Below are 12890 nucleotides of genomic sequence, written 5' to 3'. Positions count from 1 at the left end.
CCCTCCAACCTTGCCACTGAGAGAAAAGTCAACCGTGCTTAACAACAGCAAGTCCAAATCCTTGTAACATCATGAGCTTGCAGTGAAATCACCTTTATAGTTCATTAAAAAAATGAAAAGCGAGCTTTTATGGCCCAGGCGTTATATTATGTGGACTCAGCAGACAGACGGCCTGTCACCTTGACAACCTTGACAACCTAATCTGTTCATGCCTAGTTTCCTCATTTATAAAACAAGAACAGTAATAGTGCCAGTCTTATAAGGTTCTGTGAGGATTTAATGCATTAATAAATTAAGTATTTAGAATCAGGGCTGACACATAGAAAGTGTGATATTATAGGGATGATAGTGGGGTCTTTATTTTTCCAGGAAAACAATCTAGCGTTAGCATATCAGTTAGCAATATTGTATAGAACTTTAAATTTTCTGTATTGCTCAAATCCATCCAAGTAAGTATGTTTATAAATTACATGCTTGAGCTTTTGGTGGTAATGCTGTTTTTTTTTTTTTTTAACAGTACAACTGAGAAATCACATGTTATTTACAGACTCTCATTTTTATTGGAACCCTCTGAGTTAAACATGGTGGGAAATATTTTAGCTACCTGGTGACACAAAAGATGAACTAAAAAAAAGCCAAACACACACTTAAAATTTTGTTGTTGGGGGAAAAAAATGTAGCTTTATGTCCTTAAGGCATTATCGAAAGTTAATTTTGAAAAAGAATGAAAAAGAAACTTCCTCCACAACTTTGTAAAATTCAGAATATCTTAAAAACATAATCAAAACATATGTCACCACATTTATATAAAAATAAAATTAGAGGGGCACCTGGGTGGCTCAGTCAGTTAGGCATCCAGCTCTTGATTTGGGCTCAGGTGTTGCTCTCAGGGTCATGGGTTCAAGCCCCATGTTGGGCTCCACACTCGGCATGGAGCCTACTTAAAAAAATAAAAATAAAATTTTAAATGATTTTATTTCTTGATGAGGGGCCCCAACAACTCAAATTATTATTAGATTGTAAAGTGTTGTACAAAAAAGCTGACTCATATTCTCCTTTCAGTTTTGGATGATTTGGATACCAAACTGGCTCAGGAACAGTGTCCAAGCTCCGTGAATACCACAACATCTGTCAGCTATGGATCGAGAACAGAGTTTGGTCATTTCTACTCTAGAAGGAACACACACGGTAATATCACCGGATGGTACAAAAACCACTATAATGAAACTTCTAATCTGTCTATCTATGACATCCTGAGGCCAGGAGCCCCTAGGGAAGGTTTTAGAACCTTTTCTCCGAGAACAAAAACAATTTATGATATGTACAGAACAAGGGAGCCCAGGCTCCTAAAAGAAGATTCTGTGCGAAAGAATACTTTTGGTAGTACTTCTCTGTGTTTTGACAGTAGGCAACGATCAGCTTCACCAGCTACAACATATTTCACAGCAAGAAGCTTACATTTTCCAACCATCACTCAGAACAAGAGTGGGTTTCTACCACCCAGGCACCAGCAGAGCCCAAAGAGGACTCCTTTGTCATCCATCATATGGAATAGAGCGGATTCTTCTGGAGATAGGCAGAGCCAGGAAGAGTTTCCGAGGGCCCCCTCACCCATGGAGATTGACACTGCCGACCCGTATGCGTATCCCAGATGTTTTCGGGAGAAGACGAGATACGGATTCTACCGTTCACAGAGTGTTTACCAAGGTGTTCATTTTAATGCCCCCGTGGATAATGCAATGAGTCCTGACCCGTTTGAGAACTCAGAGAATATGCCATTCTACCCTCAGGAAAACCCATTTGCTCGATCTTTCTCTAGCAACACCTTTGGACGAAACAGGGAACAAAGATTTAGACAGAGTCCTTTTTGGGACCAACAGGAGGAACATTCTTCCTGGTCTGAGTTTCATCAAAGCAGGCATTTCCTCCCTTCTTCCCACAGAGACTTTGAAATGATTTCCATGGAAGCAAATAGTGTGTTGGCTGCTCGTGACCATGGTGTTCCTTCTCAACACTGGGGATCATTTTCTTCTAGTTACAGAACAAATATGTTCGGAGGTCAAGAAGAGCCACACCCCTGGCAGTTTGATTCTCCGACACCCACGCTGGAGAGCATGGAGATGTCACGAGGTAATGGGAGCCAGTCAACTCATTTCAACACACCGAATGTTTGTGCTCTGACTGGTCCAGGCTATCACATCCCATCTGGTAAGTCAGTGTGTCAAGACGGCAGTCATCCTACGGATGTACACATAAACAAAGAATCTTATTCATCTGGCATCGCTCAGACTCTAGCATCTACGTTCAAAACTTCATTCCCCCAGATTCCTGATGACAGAGGGAATCCTCAGAGTCCCACCTTTCAGAAGCCCACCGTCACCACACAGAAAATTAAGCCTGCCTCTCTTCCAGGAAAAACCTATACAGAAGTCGCCGTGACCAAAAGGAATTCAGTTGATTCTCCACCTCTTACTGAAAACCCACCCAATATCTTGGCCACAGAAGTGAGCCATGAGAAAGACTTGAACGACTCTATTTTGGGAGAATATGAACAACTGAACAAGATGGACCAGACAAACGTGACAAGTGAAATGCCTCAACCCGATGCACAGACCATAATATCTAACCCTTCCCCCGGTTTTCGAGATCCCCTCTCCCAGGACTCAGCCCAGAGCAGAAGATTTGCTTGGAATGTGTCTACCACAGTAAGTTCCAAACAGAGAGATATATCCAAAATTCATCTATCACACAGAGGGAAATCCAACGAACTAAAAAAAGATAGGAATTATCCCGGGAATAGAAAAGTTGGCTCAGCAGCTACCCCTCCTTTCATTCAGGAAAGCAGAACAACATCATTTCCCGGCCCAGATCCAGGGTGTCACCAGGAAGTAAGAGTAAGTGGTGAAGATAGTTCAGGCATTATTAGAAATCACCCCTGGAGCTCTGAACCTGCTGATAACCAAAATGCACAGTTTCCAGAAGAGCCTGCTGTTTTAGATGCTGAGAAAGAACAACGCAGCACAACTCATTCTACGAACTGTAGCCAATCAGCAGCCGGCCACAAGATCCAAGGTGACGCTTTAGATCTGTCCTCAGCTATCCTACCTGATATGTCACCATCGAATAATTCTTTCCTCCAGGCTCTGGTGATTCCTTCTACAACAGCGTTCTCCAGGAGAAGTCCTTCAGGCAAAGATCCATCTCTGGGAGAAGGAGAACAAAAAAACAATGATAGGAAACCCCAAAATGATCAGTTTGCCCCAAGCTCCTCAGAAAACCAAAGGAGTCATGATAATTTTGTGCTCGTACATGATGAGGTAGTTGACGCTGTCAAATGTCATTCCCGCCCTCCTTGCAGGGAGGGAAAAGGAAAAGGAAAAATAAGACGATGCATATCCTGTTTTGAAAAGTTAAGCAAAACGGAAAGCAGATCAGCATCAAGTGATAAAAGTAACCACAGGGAAATGAATCAGAGCAGTTCCAAGCATCCTGAGGGTCACACAACTTACTGTATCTCGCCAAGAAAATCAGCCAGTTTCTTCATCAATAACAGGAAGCTGGAAAGTAAGGTAATGCGTTCTTCCTTTAGGAATGACCCACTTCCATTCCAAATCAAGAATAAGGTGGAAGACCCAGTAGGGAAGTACACATCAAACAAATTCAGTTCCAGTTCTTCGGAGTCAGAAAGCAAATGTTCCAAAGCTATTTCAGACTCGGTCTCAGTAGCGTCTGAAGCCACAAAGAGGATGACACATACGAAAAACATTAGACCTGCTTCTGTTAGAAAAGGACCACTTCCATTCCTCATCAAGAGGGCTGTGTCGTGTCCTGCAGGGGCACCAGATGCCTCTAATGGGAGAGATGAAAGAGAAGAATCCTTGGCCTCAAACACAGGTGCTTGTGCTCTAACACTAAAACCTTGGGAGACCATCATTAGCCCTCCAGAAAGTAACTCGCCTGTTAGCGATTGTTCTTTACCCAAAAGACATCCTCAAAAGGAATACTTTCAAGAACATACTGAAAAGGATGGCAAAATTGCCTCCTCCAAGACAGGTCTCTTTTCAAATGAAGACCCTTTGCCTTTTTCTTCAGACATGTCAAGAAAAGAAAGTGGGAAAACATTACACAAATTTAAGACCACTAGTATGTTTTCTGTTTCTGGTGATGAAGATAATGTAAAATGTCTTGAGGTGGTTTCGATATATTACACTCTGCCAAGGAAATACAGCAAGAAATTCTGCAACATTCTTGAAAAGTATACACAGCAAATTGATTCACATCCAGAATCAATGAAAGTGGAGACTGAAGCATTTCCTAATGCTTTTGAAAAGGACAAACTAAATGATTCTCCACAAGAGCAATCAGGAACACCTTCATCTGAAGGTCAAAAGATGCTGGTCAGCTCTGCCCAGGAGAAGAGCCATTTTCTCTCTCACACCACTGAAGATATGACTGCTTTACCAGACCTTGGACCCTCCGAGCTCACATTACAGGAAATGGCTTCTACGGAGACAGATGTTGCTCTTCATAAAGGACCATCGAAAACTAGAGAGATTTCCCCAGATAACTTCACTAAAACACCTGCTGGTGATTCACAGAGCAGAAAGGAGGGAGGGAAGAAGTGGCCAAGTGAAACCCTGCGCCCTTCATCAATGCTTCAGGGAAAAAAAGTTACAGAAGAGAACTCGGAAGACTGTCAGCAGCCCATTAAGTTGGGTAACCGTGGCCCTTCTCATCTTCCAGCCCGCTCAGAAGAGATGGTTGGAAATTCCCCAACCGGAAGTTCTGAGGAGTGTGCAGGTAAGGCTGTGGTGATTACAGCTGCTGGAACTGCGGAACGCCCTCAGAAAGATACCACAGGCGAAGCTACGGCTAGGAGGGCCCATGGATCACAGCCTAGGCAAGTAAGAGGGGAAACGGGAACACATGTCCAAAATGAGACTAATAAAGGACTTTCTGACTCAGAAAGCCAGGTCTTTGCTCTTACTCCAGCTTTGCAAAATCTACACCTTGATGAAGGCACTTGTCCAGGTGAAGCAGATATAGACAGTTTGCAGTCTGAACCCAGAGACCGACCTCAAAGGAGTCAGGAGGTAAGTATGACAGAGAACGGCAAAGCTGAAGACGAAATATGGAAGTTGGCATGGGATCAACCTTCCCTTCCTGAAGGAAGCAATAAAAATAAAACCAGCTTGGATGACCCAGAAAAAGGGAAGAACAGATCTTTAGTTAAACACAGATGGGCAGCCATGTCCAAAGCCAGCAGAAAATTCTCAGCTAAAGATTTAAGCCCCAGAAGACATGTAGCTACTATCTTCCCCCAAAGTGGGAAGAGCTTGGACAGTCTGTCTCTTGGAACACCAGAGTGCGACGCTCTGTCCCCCGAGCCTGCTCCAAAGCCTGTAGAATCCAGAGATGAACGCAGGTTGAGTAGCGATGTGATGGGTGTGGAGAAATCCGAGAACTCTCTCAAGGTGACTGTAATATCCGACAGAGAAGCTTCTACACATTTAAGCAATCAGAAGTCTAACGGCATGTCACAACTATGTCAGAGTGAGTCTAAAAATGTCTCAGACTCATCACCCAAGTATGAGAAGTCTAAAGACGTAGCGGCAGCTCAGACCTTGGAAAGAGAGTCAGGGGCCTTGACCCAACTGACGTTCCCCAGCCTCGGGGAAGCAGACTTCCCTGACTATCAGAAAGGACTGAACCCTCCTTTTCCATTGGAGCCTGAAAAGAAATCCAGAGGGAGCCTCCCGTTGTCCACTTATCGGCAGGAACAAAGTGCTTCATCTCTGGAGTGGGAACCTGAACCGCACCGCCGTCACTCAAACAGTTTAAAAAGCATCAGTGTGCACGGTAATCTGGTACGCAAAAGTCATCCTCCAAAAGTCAGGGAACGCCATTTGTCTGAGAGCACGTCTCTTGTCAATGCCCTGAGTCAGCTGACCCTAGGGAATGATTTCTCTAGCAACGGTGGGTACAGTCGAAGATTCAGATCCTTTTCTGAGCTCTCCTCCTGTGACGCAAATGAAAATCCAGCTTTGTGTAGTGGCAGGACAAAAATGGGTCCCCGGTCTGCCACGTCTATATCCAGACCCATTGACTACGGAATTTTTGGGAAAGAACAGCAGTTGGCCTTCTTGGAGAATGTAAAGAGGTCACTCACACAAGGAAGATTATGGAAGCCGAGCTTTCTCAAGAACCCTGGCTTCCTGAAAGATGACGTGATTAGTGCTCCTCATCCAACAGAGCCATCCGGCTCAAATTCTCCCCTGGGCCAGATGCCAGGAGATGCCTTATCTCCAAGCACACCGCTTAATATCTATGAAGAGAATCCACTGGACTCAGATTGTGACACAGACACAACCACAGATGATGAATATTATCTGGATGAAAATGACAAAGAGTCAGAACTGTGAGCCTTCTTCAATAAAATGCCCAACCTTTCCACCAAAAGCTTGTATGGAAATGAAGTGTAAATGTGTATGCCCTTGAGAAGTACAGTATAAAAAAGATCTGGTCCGAGCAGCACCTGCTCTGAAACAACCCGAATTCTCTAACCTCTCTTCTCTACACTATATATATATATATATATATATATATGCTTTCTAAATTCTAGAGGAAATGAATTTTTATTTGGGGGGGCTTCTCTGCTGTTTTCTCCCTCTGTATATGTTCTTGGCCTTTCTCCCCGCTGTCCAGTTTTGGCTTTCTGCTTTACTTTCTCCCTAATTTTTTACACCTTTCATTGTGATACGCAGCCCTCATACCCCAGGCACATGCAAAACTAATAACTTCAGTAAGTTAGTAGTTAGAAAATTCTATATTTCCCCTTCCATTGCACACCCTATATCCAGTACATTAAATAGATGTCTTGATGATGGCCATGGAGTCAATGGTATCATCCTGTTTGACCTGGCATTTAGGAGGTTTAGGGTTGTTTTTTTTTTTTTTTTTTCCTTTTACACAAAAATAAGGAAATTTTCACAAAGACATCCTATTAGATCCATAGTGAAGCCAGGGAGACAGATGTTTGATGTATTTATTGAGGTTATAAATGAGGAGCTGAATCCCTATTAAGCCCAAAATATTAGTACTCCAAGGAATACCTTTGAAGACATTTGTAGGGACCGGCTGATTTGTTAAGGGCTGAATTTTAATCTATCAAGGACTCAGGCGGGCAGTACGATGGTGCAGAGGCGTCTTGGCCACACAATTCCTGCTCAGGAAGGGAGCATGACTGTGGATGCAGGTAAGTGGACATCCTTCGTGGGACTGCCATCCTCCCTGCAGCTCTCCCCCCAGCTGGTTTTCCCCATTTCTCTAGGACTCCCCATTTCTCGATTTTCTTTATTTGCAGGATAGGACGTTTGATTTCATGTGCACGTTTTAGTCACAAATATCAAGCGGTAGCTTTGGCCAAGCCCCTACAATGCTGCTGAGTCAGGTCAGAAACACAGGGATTCACTGCCTTCTTTGCAGGACCATTTACCAGACCCCCTGGAAATTAAAGGCAGAGCAAACCGCTGAGAAGCTATAAGGCACAGCTTCTAAGTGCTTGTCACTATGACTCTTTCAATAATGTATCTAGACTACATTAGATACATTCTATCTAATACATACATTCTATCCTTCTTCATACCCCCTGATACCTTGGTTTTCTTTTTTTTCTTTCTTTTTTTTTAAGATTTAATTTATTTATTTGACAGAGAGAGAGAGAGAGAGATCACAAGCAGGCAGAGAGGCAGGCAGAGAGAGGGCGGGGGAAGCAGGCTCCCTGCCGAGCAGAGAGCCCGATGTGGGGCTCGATCCCACGACCCTGGGATCATGACCTGAGCCGAAGGCAGAGGCTTAACCCACTGAGCCACCCAGGCGCCCCTACCTTGGTTTTCTAACTCTAACTGCCAAGGAGACCTTCTGGAATGTCCCCTCCTAATAGGATAAACACCAACAGATGTTGGAACTACAGAAAGCCTGCCCTCCAGGATCTTAGTGCTGTGAGGGTCCACATGAGTGGATTTCCTTCGGATTGCTTCATAGTTGCTTCCTGACCCAATTCTGTTCTCCATTTTTCTCACCTAGTCTGGATCATCCATATAAATTAAGGATAATGATAGTGTTGGTGAAGCATATAGAGATCTGGAACTGATAGAAATGCAAGAAAGAGCTATATTATTATTATCCTCCTACCCATTGCGTTGCCTGGAAGCAAAATACCAGGGCTACTTTACATCATTCCCATGAAACCCAAAACTAATAAACATGTGGTAACTGACATGAAAGCTATTCCTTAAATCTGTAAATTGTTTTAAAGTCCAGGCTCTGACCAATATCAAGCTCAAAGAGACTGATGATAGAGTTTTAAATCAACTGTGCTGAATATTTCCCCTTAAAAAGAAGAAATAACATTTTATTCCTTTCTTATTTGTGTGTAAATTCTGCCTTTCCCCTTCCCTTTCTATTTATCTGACTATTTAAGTACAAGTTTCATAAACCGTGGCTTACGTCTTCCCATCTAATTTTTAAATATTCAGAGTTCACATTTTAATGTTAAGTGTCGCGATTTTTGAAAAATGGTCCGCTTGCAAGTTCTATTTCAGTAACTACTCTGAGTTTACATGTATGTTACAGGAGGTGAAATGAAGTTAGCTTATGTTTCACTGAGTTTAGGCTATAACAGGTTAGTTAAATTAAGGTGAGGATAAGCAGTTACTCTAAGGCCCTTCTGCTCTGCACTGGAGTCTCCTGTTTGAACTCAAAGGTAATTGATGGCTGATGCTCATTTGCACTTGTTTGTAATGTTTGCTTGTTGCTCTGGCTCAAGAATCAAAGAAACAGAAAATTCATAGAAAGAGCACCTCCTAGGGCTACCTGAGTATCTCAGTGAGTTGAGCATCCAACTCCGGATTTCAACTCAGGTCATGATCTCAGGGTTGTGAGATCGAGCCTCACGTCAAGCTCTGCACTGAGCAGGGAGATTCTCTCTCTCCCCGAGCCCCTCCCCCTGCTCGCTCACTCTCTCAAATGAATAAGTAAATCTTAAAAAAAAAAAAAAAAAAAAAAAACAAAACCCAGCACCTTCTATAGTTTTATACTGTTATAAAATGCTTCGTTAAAGAAGTACAGCAAATTTCTATGTATTTTAACATATGAATTGCTGCTTTTTAATACTCATTTTTGGTACTGCTATAGTAATTTATAATAGTCATTTTTATACCCCTCACTTGTGTTCTAATCATTATTAAAATAAATATTCACATAAATGGAGTAAATCATGAGGAAATCCTTTCTAATAAGTATCTTTAAATTATTAACTTGTTTAGATAATGGACTTCAATTTCACAGTGTACAGTTTATTTAAAATAGGGTGTGGGTGCCTGGGTGGCTCAGTCGGTTAGGAGACCGACTTTTGATCTCAGCTCAGGTCATGATCTCAGGGTCAAGAGTTCTAAGCCCCGCATTGGGCTCCACACTGGGCGTGGAGCCTATGTAAAAAAGTGGGGGTGGCTTAATGAGGTTATTTTAATTTTTAGAGACCTCCTTCTGAATAATTTATCCCTTTACATTTATATATACATGGCTGTTAATAAAACTTCCAGCTGCTACAAAAAGTGAATAAAAACCATTTTGTGTAGAAGGTAAATGTATGTCTGTACTAGAAATAGTGATAGAAAACCCACTTAGGTTATGGTGAAGATGGGAGTAAAATTGAAAAACTCCCACCTGCATAAAAGCACTATACTCTGTGGAATGCCAGAGGATTAAGGCCTTAACTGGTAAGATTTTATTGTTAACAGTAGTGATACCGCTTTAGAATATCCCGTTTAAATGTACAAAGTGATTATGTAAATATTCTACTTTCCCAGCAAGTTTGTGAATGTATTACCACTTAGAGGCTCTTTCTGACTGGCACACCTGTGTTTCTGAAACAGGTAAGCCTTAAGCACTTTTGTTAAAATGTGGTCAAATAATCCTTTTATGTACTTTTCTCAATCCTGTTCTGTAGATATGAGGAGTGTTACAAGATAAGGTGCAAATTTAAAACAATGCCTATGTTGAAATAAATGATTTAAATAGATGCACGTTTGACTTGGTTTTTATTCCCATCCTCAAATGATTACTTTTAAGTGTGAAAGTTTCAGGAAGGATTCTAAAAAGATGTGGCAGAGAGGGGGACCAAAAACATTCATTCAAATCTCTCTGGTTGTTCTTGAACGAGATCAGCCATATGTAGTTTCAAAAAAACACAGGGACTTGCTTCTCTCTTCTTTCATTTGTACCCAAAAGCAATTGACTGACCCGTGAAGATCAGTCTATCTGGTTGCATGACAGAGGAGGAAAGAAGGTCTGGCATTTCTCTGTGAGAGGAAGTGCTACATGGAGTGCTACCCACTGCCCAGTAGCACTGGTAAAAGATAAACCATTCTTGGGGGCGCCTGGGTGGCTCAGTGGGTTAAAGCCTCTGCCTTCGGCTCAGGTCATGGTCCCAGGGTCCTGGGATCGAGCCCCATGTCAGGCTCTCTGCTCTGCAGGGAGCCTGCTTCCTCCCCTCTCTCTCTGCCTGACTCTCTGCCTACTTGTGATCTCTCTTTCTGTCAAATAAATAAATAAAATCTTAAAAAAAAAAAAAGATAAACCGTTCTTTCCAGTTGAAATATAAGACATGCAATATTAAGTAATGGATCTGTACCAATCTTACATCTTTTCTAGAAAAGCAACCCAAAGGCTGTGTCCCTACCAAGGACTGGAGAGTGTTGTCATCTTGAATATGTACAGTATTGTATTAAAATGGAAAATACATTGCATGGCCAGGATTTTGAGTCATAGACTAATATCCTCTCTAGGGGACTTGGGTCAAAAAAAGGACTCATTAAAGCATGTCCAGTTTGGGGCGCCTGGGTGGCTCAGTGGGTTAAGCCGCTGCCTTCGGCTCAGGTCATGATCTCAGGGTCCTGGGATCGAGCCCCACATCGGGCTCTCTGCTCAGCAGGGAACCTGCTTCCTCCTCTCTCTCTGCCTGCCTCTCTGCCTGCTTGTGATCTCTGTCTGTCAAATAAATAAATAAAATCTTAAAAAAAAAAAAAAAAAGCATGTCCAGTTTGCTCACAAACGCATTGACAGGGCTGACAAAATAGATACTAAGTTGAAATTCCAGCAGCAATTTCTCAGATGATGCCAGGGAGTTGGACTTGTCGTGGGAGCCACGGTCTCTGTAATGACCAGGAAGGCAGCAATTCAGGAGAGAACCAATACACAGAATCACTGTATTCATCTTCCCCAGAAATCACACCAGCGGAAATAAGAGCCCTGCTGTAATACAGACTTACAGGTAAGAATTTTTATTGCTACAGTGGTGGCAAAAACTGAAAGTGAACACTTGATAAGAAAGGACTGGATAGGGGCGCCTGGGTGGCTCAGTGGGTTAAGCCTCTGCCTTTGGCTCAGGTCATGATCTCTGGGTCCTGGGATTGAGCTCCGCATCGGGTTCTCCGCTCGGCGGCGAGCCTGCTTTCCCCTCTCTCTCCGCCTTTCTCTCTGCCTACTTGTGATCTCTATCTGATAAACAAATAAAATCTTAAAAAAAAAAAAAAGGACTGGATATATGATGGAACACCCACGTATGTGATATTATGCAACCGCTAAAAAGCATAAAGTAGAAACATGTAAGTTGACTTAGGAGAATTTGCATGAGGTACTACTGAGTAAAAACAAACCTGCATACGCATGTGTACATCTAGAAGGATACATACGAGGCTGCTATGTCCGTTGCTACATGTGCCCAGTTGGGGTAAGCGGTATGTTCAACCGGGGAGGGAGAGAGAAGCAAACTTATATTGGGAGAAGCAGTCTGCCGTGGGTCTTGAACACTTTTGCTGGGCATGCCAAGAACGTAAGTCCTTGACCATGGTTTACACATGCCATTTCTTTCCCTTTTTAAAAAAATTTTTTTAAAAGATTTTATCTATTTATTTGACAGAGAGAGATCACAAATAGGCAGAGAGGCAGGCAGAGAGAAAGTGGGGAAGCAGGCTCCCTGCTAAGGAGACAGCCTGATGCAGGGCTCGATCCTAGGACCCTGGAATCATGACCTGAGCCGAAGGCAGAGGCTTTAACCTACTGAGCCACCCAGGCGCGCCCCCCCCCCTTTTAATTGAAGATTTTATTAAGTAATCTCTATACAACATGGGGCTTGAGTTTACAAACCCGAGATCAAGAGTGCCACGCTCCACTGCGTGAGCCAGCCAGGTGCCCCACACAGGCCATTTCATAGGCCTGTATTTGTAGCCAGCAACCTTGAAGGATGCGATCACATCTCCCCTCTGGCCAAGAGCAGGATTGATTCCCCTTGCTGTGAAATCAGTAATCCCCTGAATCTGGTGCGTTTCTCTTATAATGCAAAACACTTTGCACATCTGTGATGGACTTTCGCATTGTCCCCACCAGACTTGCGGGCTATATATGTCTGCTGGAGCCACCATTACAAAATACCACAAACTGGGGGGCTTAAACAACAGAATTCATTCTCGCACAGTTCTGGAAGGTAGAAGTCCCAGATCAAGATGTTGACAGGTTTGGTTTCTCCTGAGGCCTCTCCCTTGGACTACAGAGGACTGCCATTTCACCACGCCCTCCCTGGGTCTTTATTCTGTGCCCAAGCATTCCTGGTGTCTCTCTGTGTTTACTAATTTCCTCTTCTTCTAAGGACAGCAGTTAGATTGGATGGAGGCCCATCCTAACAGCCTGCTCTCACTTAATCATCTCTTTAAAGGCCCTATCTCCAAATACACATTCTGAGGTCACAGAGCTTAGTGCCTCCACATATGAATTATGGAGAAACACAATTCTGCCCATAACAGGGGACATGGGGAATCCAACACAAACCAACA

The 12890-nt window shown here is 43.0% G+C and overlaps 1 protein-coding gene across 7 annotated transcripts in view; it reads left to right on the top strand.

Moving 5' to 3' along the window:
* EXPH5 (exophilin 5) overlaps positions 1–7073 on the top strand; it is a 66522-nt gene extending 59449 nt beyond the window's left edge. For all 7 annotated transcript variants that reach the window (XM_047691110.1, XM_047691109.1, XM_047691111.1 and 4 more), the window contains one exon: positions 1063–7073. In XM_047691110.1, the coding sequence (XP_047547066.1) occupies positions 1063–6422 (5360 nt within the window). In that variant the 3' untranslated portion in view covers positions 6423–7073. The remainder of the gene's footprint in view (positions 1–1062) is intronic.
* Positions 7074–12890: the final 5817 nt, after the last annotated feature.

Source organism: Lutra lutra, chromosome 10 (assembly GCF_902655055.1).
Source record: "Lutra lutra chromosome 10, mLutLut1.2, whole genome shotgun sequence".
Taxonomy (NCBI): domain Eukaryota; kingdom Metazoa; phylum Chordata; class Mammalia; order Carnivora; family Mustelidae; genus Lutra; species Lutra lutra.
The sequence above is the reverse complement of the archived record's forward strand: the minus strand, read 5'-3'. Positions and strand labels throughout refer to the sequence as shown.